The sequence below is a fragment of the Epinephelus fuscoguttatus genome, linkage group LG23, assembly GCF_011397635.1.
Source record: "Epinephelus fuscoguttatus linkage group LG23, E.fuscoguttatus.final_Chr_v1".
Lineage (NCBI taxonomy): Eukaryota > Metazoa > Chordata > Actinopteri > Perciformes > Serranidae > Epinephelus > Epinephelus fuscoguttatus.
In genome coordinates, this window is record NC_064774.1 from 16,609,445 (window position 1) to 16,627,960 (window position 18,516).

Sequence of the window (18,516 nt, forward strand, 5' to 3'; positions counted from 1 at the left end):
GTGAATCAACATTTTTTCGAATCAACCAAAACCTGGCTAGAGCGAGCGTATTTTAGTTTGTGTGAATCAGGGGATTTTAATTCGAATTTTGGTGTTTCCATCCTAATTTTCCGACGCGATACTTCTAGATGCGCATCTAAACAGGCTGATGGAAACATGGCTTGTGTGTTTTGTATCAACTAAACGTTACAGCACTTCACAGAAACCTCCGCCGCCAACTAGTGTTTTGGAGGTGTAACTGCAGAGTGACACACACACACCAACGCACAAGTATGAATGCTCACAACGTCGTACGCCACGTGCGTGGAGTCTGCATAGAGCTGATGCACAAGTATAAATCCCACTTTGGCATGAGGCAAGGAGAATTCGCAAGGCACAATATTCATTTTGTTTAAGTAATTAATTTGTGTTTAAACTGTGTTTGAACTCAACATGAGATGTTTTATTACTTATAAATGTCAAAAAATGTGAAAAATTCACAGCATTTTCTCAGGATTTATTTTAAAAAAAAATGTGTCCATTGGAATGGACGGTGGATCTGAATGTCACCAAAAAAATAAATAAATAAATAGGGAAATACTAATCAGATTTGATTTTCTATGTTACAATCAGTTTATAATGCATCTTATTGATTATGTACAAAGAATATTCATCTCAGGAGGTTTTGAACGTACTGTTTACTTCAGAAGTTGAGAAGAGTTTAAGTTGTGACTTGTACAATACAAACAAATATATGCAGTGTATTTTTAAGTATGACTATTGATTTTTCATGAATGTTTAAATCATAAAAATTAATAAACTTGTGTTGTTTTGGTTATTAAAAATGGTCCGTTTAGACCATACATTGCTATTATTACTATTAGGTGGTTTCTCATGTTCAGATTCTATGTCCATCTGAATGGACGGAAAACATTTAATTATATAGTAAGTGTCTCAATAAAGAATCATTTGCATTTATTTATATACAGTATTTGTTTGTTTGGAACATAATTGGGCCCTGACTGGGTTAGGTCATGTGTCTTTCATTTTGGAGAGGTTAAGAAAAGCAAAGACGCCAGCTTTCAAACTTGGATCCAGAAGCACAGACCTGTCATGCCTTCTTACAGTTACCTAGAGATACGCTGTTCGGAAAAGGGGTTTAGCAAGCGTTTAATTTGCATCAATGATTTGCCAAAGTCATTAAAATAAATGCAAAGAACTCCTTATCAGGTAAATGTTTATTCAACTACAGTACATTGTAACTGCTTTCACAACGCTGTCATGACACAGCAAGTTAATTTTCTTTCACTTTAACATCATTCTATGAACATCTGTTAATTTTCTGTCATTAGAATAAAGATGGATTAAGGTACTAACATGTGTGTTTGCATTCTTAAAAACATAAATGCATGTAGTGGCTTTTGTTGCCCTTTTTTAGACATGCAGCTGAACTGTAATGAGCAAACCTCACCTGCTTTATCAGGTGTTCACAGTTTATGAACATGCAGGAAATTACACAGTCAAACAGAGCCGCCCTCTTTCCCAGCAGAGGTGGGTGTGTCACAGAGAAGGAGCAGAGTACAACAACACTGTCAGAGGCTCAGGAGAGACAAGCTGGTACAGACGCTGCACAAGACAGGTATGTATGTTTTATATTTCAAATTTAATGTTCTGGTATTTATGAGTTTGATTGTTGTCATATGGAAGTGACAGGCTGTGTGCTCGTCATTAAACTAACTTAGTGGCATATGTCTGAGCCAGTTTCACTTTTAGCCAAACATAAATCCACTTCCAGGAATAGATTTTTAGAGTTTTCCTTATAAATGCAGCAGTCAACTAGTTATCTTAAATTCATCTTTTATCAGTATTTTGATTCTGACTGGTGAGGGGATGTTAAACATTTTGAAATTGCCACATGGCTCTGACGTAGGATCCTCATCACTCCTTTGAAACGATGCCAGTCTGTGACTAATCCTCCGAGCTGGGAGGTTGTTTGTTTCATGTTATGGCTTGGACTAGTCAAAGGAGTTACTTCCCAGCATAAATGGACAAACAATACTTGTGCTGTGAGCTGGGGTGCCAAAATGAAACACAGGAAATTAAGTATATTATATATTTGTGATAAGGATGATGAGGATAAGGATGATCCCTGGTGAAGAGTATGTATTTAATCTCTGCAAACAGTTACATCCTGCTTACGTGTGTTTGTGTGGAGGAAAAGAGAAAATATAAGAGAGGTCATCAAACCTTGCTCATACTCAGATGTGCTGAACACTGTAAAACCCAGTAACTTCAGAGTACTAAAACCTTCTGTGGAAACTGATTTACCTCAAAATATTTAACTTAACTAACCACATTTTTAAGTACATAAATCAAAAATGACTACTTACTCAAACTTAAGTTTACATTTTATCGTTCCATTCATTTAAGTGCACTGTACTTAAAAATATTGTTTAAAAAATCTAATGTTTTTAGGTTATCCATACTTAATTGAAAAAAAGAATTACTCAAAAAATATACCTGTTCTTAACTCAAATATAGTTGTGCGTAACTCACAACTTAAGTTCAGAATACTCAATAAAAAAACACAACTTCAGCTTTAAAATTTAAGTTTCTTTATTCAGTTTTAATCGTTTTATCCAAACATGTAGCTGCAATATTTAAAAATAAACAAACAAAACTAGCTAAAGGTTGTCTGAGAGGGGCGAGAGCACGCAGTAGGGGTGGGCGATATGGCCCTAAAATAATATCACGATATTTCAGGGTATTCTTGAGATAAAGATATTCTTGACGACATGATCATTTAGTAAAAAAAAAAAATAAATAAAATAAAATATTACAAGAAATTTAAGAAAACAGTTTGCCTTCAAATATTAAGTAAAAACTAAACAAAAATTATCTCTCATTTCTTTAGTTTGTAAACAACAACAGTAACTCAGAGTGAGATTCAGATTCTGTTACAATATTAATAGTTTAACAAAATAAAATCTACCATAAATTACACATTTAAACAGCTCCCATATATTTATATTTCATGAAAAATAAATTAAAATAAATGAATCAATAATAAATAAAATGAAGAAATGAAAACAATAACTCAATAAATAACTAAACAATAAATCAGTCAGTCAGTGCACAAACTATTCAATGTGCAAATATGAGCAACTGAGGTAGAATTTTTGACGGGAGCCATGTGAACTGTTACATTCAAACGCTTTACGCTACAATGTTCAACAACATACTGCCCACTTATAACAATGGACACCACAAAAACCCACTTGCTACTAGTCTATGTATATACAGACATGTGCTACATGAACACACAACTTGTAATTCAGCCTGGTCCAGGCCTGCCAGTACTTCCTGGATGACAGTAAAAGTGGGAGTGCATGAGCTAACCTGGGGGTATCGCTCATCACACCATCATCCTCCACCACATTAGCAGTGCTGGCAGGACTGAAATGAACAGGACTGTGAGTGATGTCTCGTCCGACTCCTCCGCCTGAAATATACATAGAGGATCAACTGTAAGATTAACTTTAGGAAACTAGACAATTGCATTGATATTACAGGTGAGTTTTCCACAGGTCAGTACTCAGAGGGTTCACAACGGAGGTGACTGTACTCAAGGTCACCATCCAACAGGAACGTTTAACAGTAGGTATTCTACAGGGTAATATTATACAGGTCAAACCGTAGTGACAACCTAGAAACTGTCCTTGTATTGTCCCCGTTGAGTTCACCAGCTAACATGACCATAATACTGTACAGAGATTGTCGAGTTTCCCAAACTATATAAACAACCCATATCAACACAAAACTGCTTTGCTAGCTCAGTCTTGTTACGACTAACATACCTGCTGATTTTTTTTCCCTTCACATACAGATTTAGCTCTGACGTCCACAATCTTAACATGTATTTTTACATGAATAAAATTAATAGCCTAAATAAATAAAAATATTTAAATCACTTCCCAGCACTAGACTCATTTGAAAGACCACGGAAAATTACTTTTAACTCCCCTACAAGGATTTTTAATTGTTCCAAACTACAATGGATTTAGGCCTCCTTGATACTTTTATACTCATGTTATATTCTTGTGTCCTGTGCTGCAAACCTTTAAACCTCTGTAGTTCCAGGGCTGTGTGCAAGAAGTTAACGTACAGCCCTGCTATTTATTATACATCATTTTGTGCAGCTGTATCATCTGTATCTGTATCATTTATTCATACAATATCCTAATAACCCATATTTAGGTAGCTTTTTGCTAACCAGCTTTTCAGGTTATTTGAAATACAGGACAAAGTTTAATAAATGCTGATTTCCCGTGTGCTTATATTTCAGCTGCATATTAGGATACATCATATTTTCAGGATTGTGAAAAGTTTTTCTGTAGATTGTAGCCCACATACATGAAAACATAGAGAGCATGTGTGTGTCCAAAGTGTATGTAACCGGTGGACTCTGGTGTTGATATAAACAGACCCAGACAATGGATATTTTTGGGAGGCGATCTACGTTTATTCCTGACAACAAGAGGTGAAAACAAAATCCTCCACCGGATGTAACCATATGACCTCAAGCAGGATTATGTTAGCATAAAATAAACATAGCTCAACAGCGCTAAAACACTTACCTCTCCCACGAAGTACAACAGCAAAAGGGGAGAGGAGTATTAAATAAGGATAGACCGATACATCGGCCAGCCGATATATCGGGCAAATATTTGAGTTTTTTACTTGTATCGGCATCGGCCGATACGCGTGTGGGTTCGCGGATTTATTTTTCCCTGGCACTTTTTTCATTTGAAAGTACGTGGTTAAGTTGAACAAAGCTGTTGAATCCTACTGTGTACAGTAGTTGCTGTTTTATTTATGCTTCAGCTTAAATATTTGTTTATTTTATAAAGACATTCCTGGAAGATTTAAGAGCACTGAACTCTTTTTATTTGAATGTATAATACTAATAATAATAATATTCTACCTGTTCTACCTCAACTTTCCATCTTGTTTTAGTATTTTTTACTGTTCAATAAATGTTTCTTATTTTAAACTTGAGACCTGTAATATTTGTTATCATTGTGTCATTTTTTTTATGTAAATTGAGGGAGCAAAAGCAGTATCGGCCCCAAATATCGGCTCAAGAAAATCGGCAGTCCATAATCGGTCATCGGCTAAGGGTGATGGAAAAAAAAAAAAATCGGTATCCGCATCGGCCCTAAAAAATCCATATCGGTCTATCCCTAGTATTAAACGTTCCACAGAGTGACAATGGAGGCCTAAGTGTGTCAGACTGACAACTGAAACAAACGTAGTGTAAGTATAATACTTAATGTACACTTGACGTTGTTACACATATTACTGCTGTATAACTGGCCCTGTTACATGTACCAAAGCAACAGCAGCTGCTGCCTCATCATCTTCCAACCATTCATTACACTAAGTTCACCATAAACATTTAAATTAACAAGGAAACCATCCATTTTGTAGCAGCTCCGTGGCCTTGCTCTGACAGTTACACCGTTGCCACGGAAATGGCGGAGTAATATTCATAGTGATGAGCCAGGTGTGCCGCAACTTAGCATTCTGTAAACTTCCATGTTCGTGTATTTAAACCTTTGTGGTAGGTAAAAGTGACAGCTAATGATAACCACTAATGTTAGTTCATTCAAGTGTACGCAGGTGCTTCGCATAAACGACAGGAACACACTTAAAACCTGTAGAAATAGGAGTTCAGAAGCGGAATAAAAACGTTAGCATTATGGCACTGCTTGGACGTTACATTTATGTTATCAGGCAGTGACGCGACGCTATTCAAAAAAACTATGCGCGAAGCTCTGAGGAACGTTACACCGAATAAACAACGCAGTCTATCTTACATTTCCTTCACTTTAATATTATTACCGTGCAATACTGCAACACGCTTGTTTGTTTGTTTACTTACAAGGTGCACCAACTGTGGACTTCTGTCGCAGGCGAGGGCCGCCATGTTGGATAGATTTTTCTGTGAACGTCGGTTAGAGCCGCGACGTCGTGACGTAATGACGTCGACGCTGCGTCCGTCAGTCTTGAAGTTATCAGAAATCAATATTCACTCAAAAGCATTGATTCACAGAAAATAAAAACAGCATTACTAGATCAGATAATTCAGTAGTTTATTATTAGGTTAACTTATTAGCTGGTTTTTAATTTCTGTACCCATAATACTCATGAGTTAGTAGTGCTGTTTGGGTTTACACTACAGTGTATACAGTTTATGAGCATCCTGGAAATAACACAGTGTAACAGAGCCGCCCTCTTTCCCAGCAGAGATAAGCGTGTCACAGAGGAGGGACAGAGTACAACACAACACAACACTGTCAGAGCCTTAGGACAGACAAGCTGCTACAGGAAGTTGCACAAGACAGGTATGAGAGTTTTATAATTTAATTTGAAGTTTCTGTTGTGGAATAAATGAGATTATCTTCAATATAGCTCCAGTATTTATAAGGAAAGTTTTGATTGTTGTCAGATGGAAGTGACAGGCTGTGTGCTCATCATTAAATTAGAACTTTGTTACACTCTTTATAGCCTAGTTCATGTAAGTTATGTGTAAGTTAGTTTAACTTTTAGCCACTGACAAACTGGCAAAACATAAGTCCACTACCAGAAATATATTCTTATAGTGAATACTTTTACTATGTGTTTTTCTTATAAATGCAGCAGTCAACTAGTTATCTTAAATTCATCTTTTATCAGAATTTTGATTCTGACTGGCAAGGGGATGTGAAAACATTTTGAAATTGCCACATGGCTCTGACGAAGGATCCTCATCACTCCTCTGAAATGATGCCAGTCTGTGACTAATCCTCCGAGCTGGGAGGTTGTTTGTTTCACTTTATAGCTTGGACTAGTCGAAGGAGTTATTTCCAACAATTACAACCTACTTAAGTGTGTGTGTCTGCGGTGTGTGTGTGTGTGTGTGTGTGTGTGTGTGTGTTCTGGCAGATAATACAGGATGCCCGAATTTAAACTTAACAGTTTTAAAAATTAATTTGTGCCAACCTCAATTAAGATTAAGTATTAAAGGGATAGTGCACCCAAAAATGAAAATTCAGCCATTATCTGGGGGAGACTGGGGTAAGTTGAGCCACCCCTTGTTGCTAGGAAACGGTAAATAAAATTGAGCATGTGACCAAATATTTAGGAGGAAGGCATCATTTTATGGAGTCTGAAGGTAAGAACCACATGGGTTAAGCGGTTAGAGATTTATGTCCAAAAAAGCATTTTTCACTCATGAAAGTGAATTTAGTCTATCATAAGTTTCATGGGGATTGTGTTTAGACCAAAATAGATAATTTTTAATTTGTTTTATACATCAATTGTGATATCTATTAACTACAAAATGAGGCAGTACAGCTAGCATGAAAGTGCACCATTTTAGCTGTGGGGGCTAATAAAGTCAGTATGGTAGCTATGGGGTAAGTTGAGCAATTTGAACAGGGGTAAGTTGAGCCGTAAGTTTCTAAGAAGAGGCAACGCTGGATATGGTAAACCAAGCTTTACTTTCAAGGAGAAAGATGAGGGATTCTTCCCAAGAAGCAATGTAATCGCAAAACTCCCCAAAACTCAGAGTCCCAGCAGTGTGTATTCCCCTGCAACCTGGACAGGTGGGATATTGAGTAAAGGGGCAGGTGGGATATGGATGGAAGGAGGGAGGGGGGTGGATGGAACGAGAGTAAGATGGAGAGAGGGGTTTAGAGAGGATGAAGGAGGCCCTCCTGTCAGCAAGGACACCAAACTAGGATTCACGTTTATGGATTTAGTTCAGTGTTTTCTTTCCAAAAACACAGCTGTTAAGGTTCTCTTGCTAAGCGTACTTTAAGGCATTCTCAGGCCTATGTTAAAATGTTTTAAAGTTGTTATATGCAATAATAATTTAAAAAAAGATTTGTACCTGTTAAATTGTGTATTATAAATAAAAATACACATGGATTTGAAGAAGCGTCTTATTTAATTCAGTACAGACATGTATAACTGTGGAATATCTTAAGAAGGTGAGGTGGGGGGAAGGGGGGGTTGGAGGGAGGGTGGGTGGAGGGAAGGAAGGAGATGGCTCAACTTACCCCACTCCTATGCTCAACTTACCCCAGACACGGGGTAAGTTGTGCCACGAGACCACTTTTTTTGGACATGCTATATTATCAAAACAGTTATGTTTACACTCATTCTGTTTGTTTGTAGGGATGCACAACATCCTGAAATATATGCACATATATTAGTTAGCAACAAAACTATAATAGCCTTGATGCAGTGATCCTGAATATGAAAAGTGGCTCATCTTACCCTGGTCTCCCCTACTCACCCATGTGCCGATGGAGGCTCAGGTGAAGTTTTAGAGTTTTCACATCAATTGCGGAGATCCCAGGGGAGAGGGTGTAGCAACACAACTTCACCTAATGGAGGCTTATGGCGCCCCAGAATCAAACGTCCAAGAACACAGAATCGAAACCACAAAATATCTCCATACTGCTCATCCGTAGTGATCCAAGTGTCCTGAAGCCCCGACATAAAAAGTTGTTTGGAAAAATGTTATTTGAACTCTGTTTTTAGCCTCATTGTAGCCTGTAGCTCTGACTGCCTCTCTGTGCACCGCGCTCCATGCACAACTTTTTATGTCGGGGCTACAGGACACTTGGATCAATACACACGAGTAGTATGGAGATATTTTGTGGTTTCAGTTATGTATTTTTGGATGTTTGGGCGCCAGAAGCCTCCATTAGGTGGAGTTGTGTTGCTACCCCCTCTCCCCTGCGATCTCCACAAGTGTTGTGATTACTCTAAAACTTCACCTGAGCCTCCATCGGCATATGGGTGAGTAGATAATGGCTGAATTTTCATTTTTGGGTGCATTATCCCTTTAAGCTCCAAAGTCCAGGCCACATTCGTATCGTCTCGTCTCGTCTCGTCTCGTCTCGTCGTGTCATGTCTCATAGCGTCTCACATCGTCTCGTCTCGTAAAATGAGCCTCATGTAGCATCATTCTGTTGAATTTCTATTACATTTTCTCTTAATTTTCTGGTCAGAAAAAATATAAAAGAAGTCACCTCACATGTAAAAAAAGGTTCTCAAGCATCCAAACCTGTTCCTACCCAGATGTACTGAATAATTTTAGCAGGGGTAACGCCCCCTAGACACTATATAAGGGCAGGTGCTGTGCTGTGTAAAGACTCTGGCACAGGGCCAAGACTGGAGCGATGCCACCAGATTAGGCTGTAAGAAGAGGAAAAACCTCTGTCGTAGTGCAATAAACATACTGTTTAAATGTGCTTTCCAGAGTGTCAGTGCTGACGTTACAGGAAAATCAAAAACCCAGCAATGACAAAACATCTGAGGCTGGGAGCCAGCTCCACCCCTCATGATGTTTTCTGCTGCCTTTTTTTTTCCATTAGTATTTCCTGTTGGCCTAGACCTTGGGCCATCATAGGCTGATGACGAGGACCCCTAACTCAGGGTCATTGGGTCTCAGGGGGCCCAAAACATGCTTCTGGCGAAATTATGTAATATCAGGGCACTACGATGGTGTAAATAGTCACACAAGTATGAAATTTGGCAAGGAGTATCCTGACACAAAGGGGGAAGTAGCAAAATAAGATTCTGGGGCTTGCTGCCATTTTATTTCAAAATATCACACATAACATCCCCCCCAAAGAAAAACAAAAAAGTAACTGTTCCTTTGACAAATTCTCATCAAAAAGGATCATTTTTCATCACTTTGTGTTCAATATCACTGCTTCACTTGTACATAGACAACCTCCCAATTTGATAAGCTTCAATTTGAGCCCAAGTTGACCTTTCTATCTTGAAAATTACACTTGCTTTGGCTTAAATTTGTCACCATAGCCTACCTCACAGAGAAAACATAATTTTCAGTCACCAGCCTTCCAGAGAATCAACTTACCAGCAATGTGAACCTGGAAGTGTTGAGTTCCCCAAAGTTTTATGTTAGAAATGGGTCCCCAGCATTTAGAAACTGGTGAACGCTAACTTGCATATGTTGGGGAATTTGCATCATTAGCGCTGGTTAGCATAATCACCTATGAAGGCTATATATATTAGTAACTGCTTGGCCGATTTGGACAGTACTGGAGTGGAGTGCTGTATAAATGCCATGACAGCAGCAGTGGTGGAGGAAGTATTCAGATCATTTACTTAAGTAAAAGTACTTATACCAAACTGGAAAAATACTCTGTTACTAGTAAAAGCTCTGCATTGTTACTGAAGTAACAGTATGTAAGTACAAACAGGGAAATGTACCACATCTTTCCACAATATGCAGGAGGAAGACTTCCTCTGCTCCTTAATGTGGGCCTGTAAAGACTGGACAATGCTGCATCCTCGACTTGATCCTGTAATAACATCAAAGATTACAGTAGCCTCTCACTGCAGAACTTCTGCAGGTCTTTCACCACAGTCTTCCATACTTTCCTGGTATTCCTGACATCCAGACAGAAGCCTTTGTGCAGAAAACCCATTCCTCCTGGTTCAGCAGAGCATGGCACTTGGTCATCACCCTCACTGTCAGCGGGGTAACAACCAGTCAGAGCTCGTTCTCACTTTCTACGGTTGTAGACTTAGAAGAAGAAGGATCAACAGACTATGTGGATGTTTGACCTCAGTTGTTTTCCTTCACTAGGATCGCCTCTGGTATATTTTCTTCAGAGACAGTGCCTGTTTGTGGTTCTTCTGTTTTGTATATCACTCATTTCAGTTGTCTTCAGTGGTTCGGTCGGCTTTTTAGTGAGAGTTGATCCTGAATGTGGGAAATGATGTGCGGATGAGTCACTGATTCTCGACACATACAAACACAGTAGTTTGTTAGTACTGTATGTCAGCCAAAAAGAAGAGAAAGGTTAGAGAGGTCAGTGTTGTGGTTATGTTGATGCCTGGCTGCTGTGAGATCCTTTAGACAGAACACTTATCCACTAATACAACTGTATATGACTTACAGTCTAACCATTTACAGTCATCCTCCCTTGGCACTTGACGATATAAGCAGTTGAGGCAGCATCAGAAACATAAAGCATTAAACAATAGACAAGCCTTCCAATAGGCGACGTAGGCAGAAGCCTAGGGCACCACCCAGTGGGGGGCGGCCGCCTAGGGCCAACAAAAACGAAGGCAAGGGAGAATTATCCAAAGATCTAATGCTAACAGCCAGTCAGTGATAGGTATCGTGGAGTGGAGTGGCACAATTTGTACCAAGTAGGACATGTTCCTGGATCAACATCCCACACTGCGTTCCAGGACCAACTTTGCAATCAACCAATCACAGCCCTCTGACATCATCAGCATGCTGTTGCGGTGCTTCTTCCAAAATTCCTTTGCGCTCCTTCAGAGCTAACCTAATTTTCCAAATTCAAGTTAATACAACTCAACAAAATCCTCAGCAACACTATACAAAAACCTTGTAGGCTACTGCAGGGTTAGCAAGTTAGCTTGCTAACTAGGTAGACTAAACTAATGAGTAAACTTGCCGATAGACTACAACATTAGCAAGTTAGCTCGCTAACTAGGTAGGCTAAACTAATGAGTAAACTTGCCGATAGACTAGAACATTAGCAAGTTAGCTCGCTAACTAGGTAGGCCATGCTAACAAGTAAGCTTGCCAATAGGCTAAGATATTGTTCATTAACATTAAGAGTAAGAATGATGTCATTTTACAGTTTCAACGACCTGTCAAGGACACATTTTCCCTCCTTTTAATAGCATATTAAAAACTATTTTTGGCAAGATTGCAGTGCTTGTGTTGATCCAGGACCATCACTGCCATGCTGACCCTGGATATATATGTTTGTTGATCTAGAACCATCGTCATCATCTTAATCCTGCATAATTTGTTTAGGTTAATCCAGGAACCAGGATCATTTTTAATTGACACAGGACTACCCTGTGTTGATCCTGCATAAATTGTTTGATCTAGGGACATCTTTGCCATGTTGACCCTGGATACTATGTTTATATTGATACAGGACCATCACCATAATGTTGATCCTGGATAATTTGTTTGATCTCGACCATCATTGCCGATCCTGATCTTGTTGATCCTGAATAGAATCACTGATGTTGATCCAGGGCGTCACTGCTAATGTTGACACATACAAATGATCTAGAATCAACACAATGATGATGATGATGATGGTCCTGGATAAACCTAACCAAATCTATCCAGGATCAAGGTGGAAAAAAGGAGGGAAAATGTGTTAACCGCAGGAATTTGCAACTAAAAAATTATATTATCCTTATGTTAATGAACAATATTTTGGCCTATTAGCAAGCTTCCTTGTTAGCATAGCATACCTAGTTAGCAAGCTATCTCGCTAACCCTGCAGAAGTTTTCATGGTTTTTGTTCAGTGTTGCTGAAGACAACTTGTTCAGTCGTATTAACTTAACTTTGGTGTGATTGGTTGGTTGCAATGCTGGTCCAGGAATGTTAGTGTGGGATGTTGATCCAGGAGCATGTCCTACTTGGCAAAATCACGTCTTGTAAGAGGAGTATATGCGAAGAGCATTAGAGTGAGAGAAAATGAAAAGGCCAAAGCACTGTGCAAAAAGAAAAAAGAAGCTGAAATTTGCAGACTTGGTTTGCACATACCATCTTCTTGCATTGTGTATTTATTGTAGTTGTTTATTTGAGTTGATTTCTCATTAGCTCTTGAGATACTGTAATTCGTGTGTGTACTAATACAAGTCTTTGTTTTCTGTGCAGATATACAGTATCCAGCAACCAATGGAATACACCATCATCTGACACAGTACAAGAGCAAACCACAGGTTCCACTCAAACATTTGACCTCATGTCAGAGCCTCCTAAGTGCTGCATCTGTCTGGATGAGTTCACCAGACCTGCTTCCCTCCCCTGTGGACACTGCTTCTGCCTGGGCTGTATCGGCGAATACTGGAGGATCAATGGGGCCTGTCAGTGCCCCCTCTGCAAGGCCTTTTTCCCCACCAGGCCACAGCTCAAAACAGACCAAACACTACATGCTGGTGCCCCAGCCGAGGAAGCAGCTGTGCCTTTAAAAGCCGGAGAGGTTCCCTGTGATTTCTGCCCAGCGAAGCGTAGAGCAGTAAAGTCCTGCCTGAAGTGCCTGGGATCATACTGTGCCGCTCATCTGGAGCCTCATTACCAGAGTGAAGATCTTGGGCGCCATCTTCTGATCAGTGTGGTGAAGAACCTGGAGGACTCTGTGTGTCGACTGCATGGGAAGCAGTTAAACAGGTTCTGCAGGAGTGATCGAACGTGCGTCTGTGACGTGTGTGCCCAGACAGAGCACAGGGGCCATCACATTATATCTATCAACAAGGAAGCTACAAAGAGGAAGGTAAAGTCTAATAAAAGCGCCACACCAGGAAACATTTAAGTTATTTTTGTGTATCACTAGCAACATTAGTGTGTTACTTTGCTCAGACAGTAATGTTGTCAGCCCAAACACTGGACTTTGCAACTTATTTAAAGTTGAGGAAATGTATCAGTTGTATCAGCTTTAACAGACTATTTAACTTTTGAGAGAATAAATAACAAAATATTCCATTAACAAAAAGTTTCAAAGCAATAAAACACACAGTTTCAACAACTTTACACGGTCAGAGTGGCCATAAATATAACATTTTTCACTTTTAACTCTTTCACCCTGTAATATTTTAGGGTAAACACCCTAAATGTGTCTGCTATCATATGCCACTTAAACTTTTTCAATAGAGAAAACAAGTCTTGAGGAGTTAAACCAAAAGTGGACACTGTCCAATTTTACAGTTAAAGTGCATGTGAGTGCTAATTGTAACGGCGTGAGCTACGGTTTTAACACATGTACAAAACAGCATTTAACCATTGAAATGGCAAGGCCACAATATTTAAGTCAAGCAGCTGTTTTACGTTGATTTCATATCAAACATATGATCAGATCGTGTAAATAACATAACAGTATTGCCGTTTCGGGATGCACCCTGCGTTTTATTAACAAAAAAACTACAAGTTATATCAGCAGAATCAAGTAGAATGGGATATAGTGTAGGTATATGAATGGAAATACCCTGGACATGACAACACATGCAATCACCGGCAACCTACTATAATGTAGTGTGTAATAATTGACATGTCAACATGCAACAACCTTCAGGGGTGGGTTTTTTTTCTGATGGTGCAGTGGTGAAAGTGGAGCAGTGTGGATGAATGAAAAATGAAAACAATAGTTTATTTTGGGTGGTAACGCATTATGTGACATTGTAAATGTAATAATATTACCCTAAATCCTGTTGGTAATGTGTTATAATACTTCATTACTCCTAAAAAGTAATATATTACTGTAAGGCATTACCCCAAACACTGGTTATATGTGTATGATATTATATATGTACAAGTTAACCAATCAAGCTGCACTTGCAAAGCTAGGCAGTTACAAATGTAACACGTGTTCCAAATGAGCTGCTGGACGCACTCATGCTAGCAAGCATGTTATGTGAAAACTATGCTAACTGACGAAGAACAGATACATGCAGACAACTTTGTGGACTTTAGCTCCACAATGTACAAACACAACTTTAAATTCCAAGAATAACATAATATTTTTAGCTAGTTTGTGCTAATTGTTTTTCCAGCCACCGTTACCTGCAGAGTCAACCCGGTCTCACTCCGAAGTCGTCGAAATAAGGCGCTTGGGCAGTGAGTTGCAGTGTCAGACAGTGTCGAAAAAAGCCGTCCTTTAACATTGGCATGAAACGCGGCCAGTTGTTGTTATAGTGTAATGGCGCCTGGCGGCATCAGGGAAAATGTGGCAGGACAAGGATGAAAGTTAAGGCAGCTAGAGTCCAAGTAAAGTGGGTGGGAGGGGTCCAACAAACACCGACTTTCACCTAGGAGAGTGGTGTTCACATCCATAAAAGATTATAAAGCGAAACCCATTTTTTTGGTAAACCCAACCATGTGTTTGTGTTGTCTAAACCCAACCACGTGCCTCAGTTGTTGGAAGAAAACAAAATGTCAATTTGTGTTGTTGTGCCAACGTAGTGTTTTTATTTTGAAAGAGACTGTATGTAAACATTAAATTTCCTGTGAAAACAGAAGTATATTTTGAAAGAAGAAGATGCATGTAACAGGCAGAACTTGACACAGCATCCCAGAACGCCAACAACCAATGCACCCAGGGTACCTTGCATGTTGTACCTGGACTTGGAAACGTCGTTATGTGACGAGGCCGGTGTGAAAATGTGTTGGCTGGATGGGTTTTGTTTCTATGCAGCATTATCTTGACACTAACATTAGCTGGGTAGCTAACGTAACGCTACGTTAACAGAGAGTTGACTATACAGTTTACAAGCTAACAAGCATACTGCGATAAAAGCACAATACTCGCCATCAACATTCAGTGTCTGGCTGATCTGCTCCAACAATTGTTAGGGTTGAGCCGCATACTCGGATGAAAAGAGTACAGATAATGTATTTTTTATGAGCACAAGTATCATACGAGTAAAATGTGTCATTATCTGTAGGAAAATCCTAATCTGGGTAGCTATGTTTAATCTATTACTCCTGTGATAAAGGATCATCTAAAGCCCAATTCTGAGGCTATTGTGTAAATACTTTTCTCATAGATTATAAATATTGCAACTTCTGATTAATCTATATAAATTTCAGGCTTAAAGTAACTACTTTCGATTAGGCCCAACCTACCTTTGTTCTAAACCACGCCCACATATGTTATAATTCCTCACATTCCAAATACAATTACAGATAATTTAGTTGGTTGAAGATACAGACAGATGCAGATGATGTTCTCGCTCATCCCTAACAAATGTGCTCTTTTGTCTTTGTTGTAACATTTTATGACTGACATAACATACAGCTCAGGATAGACAGTAGCTAAAGGAGCAGCAGTGACAACCCCAGCTTCTTTGTGACAACTGCGAAAATTCTGAACTACTTGTACAAGTGCTCAGAGTGACCACATAAAAGCCAGGGCACTCTGGAAAAATACACCATGTGGACACAGGCCCTAAGTTGCCATTAACATGTGACTTCTGGTCTTAATTGTGAGAAACAGTAAAAACCGCTGCGATGACAAATATTTAAACATGTTCTCATTTCACCACATTTTTATACAAAAATACCACAATTATTTTGACAGTCATCACGATTACAAAACAAGGAGGAGGACAAAATACACAAATAATTACTCAGAGAAACTTTAAAGCATGTGGGTTGAAAGCCTCTAAATCTCAGATGTAAATCAGTAGTCAAAGGAATAGAAGACTAAACATCAGTGATGGATGTGTGGTCAGGGTTACAATATTCTTCAAAGTCAAATCGCTGATGGAACAATGCAACAATGACGCGTCGCATTGCTTTCTATTTCCATTAATTACACTGTGCCTGCATCTCATCACATGCCACAACAATTCTGCTTACATACTGTTTTCTTTTTCCCATAGTTCAAACTAAAATGGAGAAGAATGAAACTTGAACAAGCCATTCAAGAGAGACTGAGTAAAGCTGAGAAGATCAAGCTCTCTGCAGACCTGAGTGGAGAAAATCAAAAAGAGGCATGGGCACAAAATAAAGACCTCATCAGACGGCTGGAGGAAGAAATCTCGGAGCTGCAGAGAAGGAACACTGAGCTGGAGCAGCTCTCACAGACCGACGACGACCTCCACTTCCTGCAGGTCTGCGTGAAGCTTGAGAGTCCACTTCACAACTACCACTGATCCTTCAGTGCAGCCTCTTGTGCTTCCTCTACAGAGATTTCTACACACTGCTTCGTATTAACGATTGGACAAATATGTTCAGGATTCACCTTCAAGAGCACTGAAATAACGTTTTTTCTTTTTTTTCTTCAAATGCAGAATACCTTGGACAGTGTGTTTGGTTCAAATGATTAGTTTGACATTTTGGGAAACACACGTATTTACTGACATGACCCCCACATCTGTCCATTAAATCCGAGGCTACAGCCTGTTTGTTTAGTTTAGCATAAACACACTCTATACTGTTTGTTGCCAGGCAGGGGAGACAAAACTCTCACGAAAAGGCGTAATGTCGTTTTTTCACATTGGTTAATGAATGGAGTAATTAGTGTAGGAGAGACTTTGTGACCTTACAGAGCCAGGCTAGCTGTCTCCAGGGGCGTGTCCAAGGATTGGCCTGGGCCACACCTGAAATCCAGTTGGCAACCCTGGTGCCACCCCATTATCCTATGTTATAACGAGCCTTCTGCCTGGTAGGTGGCCCTAAGGCTGAAATATTTAAGTTTTGTTGGTACTTCATCGGTACTGTGACCATTTACTTTTCAGCTCTGCACTTTTTGGGTAAGTAGGCTATGATACGGTGCTTATTAAGGTTGCTTAGCAACTTAAGACGCAAGCTGCCGCTGTGCTCTTGAAAGCTGGCACAAAAAAGGCACAAAAGTAGCGCCCAGCGCCCGACCTCGTGTTTTCCAGACAGTTAAGACACAGCAGGAGTACATCCCCTAACATCCAGGCGAAGCTCCTGGACCAACTGATGGTACTTCCTGTGGTTTCTCCTCTTTCTGAGTCAATGTACCCACACAGATCTCAGTTTCCTTGTGACCAATGTACTACTCAGGAATAGCCTCTCACCTTCAATCAGAGCCAGAGCAAGTGCCCTGCACCCATGCATATTTTTATGCAGATTTAAGATACAGATCTGTGAGTTCACTTCACAGCAAAATTGCAATTGATTTGATGGTGTCCTAGCAATTAAAAAGATGCAGCAAGCTGCAAAAGCACTCTGTCTGATCGAGACCTGAAAGAATAAAGTATAAAAGCACTGTATTACAATTTAAAACAGAGAAATGTAAGAAAATGTAAGATACTGTGATGTCGATAAAGAAAATATGAGTAGTGAAGACAGAAATGGTAAATTACTGGCATTCTGCCCCACTTGGACCATCCCAGGCAAATAGTCTGGACACACCACTGGCTTTTTCGCAGACCCTCCAGTTTTTGTGCTAAGCTAAGCTAACTGGCTGCTGGTCATAGCCTTATATTTAAGGGACAAAGATGACAGCAGTATTGAGCTTCTCAAATAACTCCTCTAGACAGTGAATAAACGTGTTTCTCAAAATGTCACAGTTTTGCTTTTACAGATTCATGTTTAAAGAAACAGTCAACCTCAAAGACAAATCGCTTAAATCCAGTAGGTTTAAAAGCCTCAGCTTGATCCAGGAAGTGACCGCTGACTCATTTTGAATGTATTGAATGAATGTAATTTATGCCTGACTGGATGATGTGATTCATTTTAAGGATAATGAGCTTGCAGGCGGTACAATACGTCAGCATTTGAATGTTTAATTTTTTTTCCTTTTTGCACAAATGAATAAAACACTGTATTTTTGCAAAACCATATCACAGATGCATTTTTAAATAAAAAATACCACAAATCAATACTTTGGTTTGTTTGTTGGAGTGTACTTTTGCCTCGAAAGATGTCAATGAACCGTATGGAGAGTGATCACTTTAAGTCTACCAGTTAAACATTGAGC

At 39.4% G+C, this 18,516-nt stretch overlaps 1 protein-coding gene across 4 annotated transcripts; it reads left to right on the plus strand.

The window, feature by feature from the left end:
* The first annotated feature begins 1,507 nt into the window (after window positions 1-1,507).
* On the plus strand, window positions 1,508-18,402 carry LOC125883368 (E3 ubiquitin-protein ligase TRIM47-like). 4 transcript variants are annotated; one of them, XM_049567581.1, is made up of 4 exons: window positions 1,508-1,618; window positions 6,286-6,386; window positions 12,729-13,344; window positions 16,448-18,402. In XM_049567581.1, the coding sequence occupies exons 3-4, from the start codon at window positions 12,817-12,819 to the stop codon at window positions 16,718-16,720; spliced, it is 801 nt and encodes a 266-aa protein (XP_049423538.1). In that variant the 5' UTR covers window positions 1,508-1,618; window positions 6,286-6,386; window positions 12,729-12,816; the 3' UTR covers window positions 16,721-18,402. The 4 variants fall into 4 exon arrangements, with proteins under 4 accessions (XP_049423538.1, XP_049423537.1, XP_049423540.1 ...); XM_049567580.1 differs by having other exon boundaries at window positions 1,558-1,618; window positions 6,289-6,386; XM_049567582.1 differs by lacking the exon at window positions 1,508-1,618 and adding an exon at window positions 3,475-3,551.
* The last annotated feature ends 114 nt before the right edge of the window (window positions 18,403-18,516 follow it).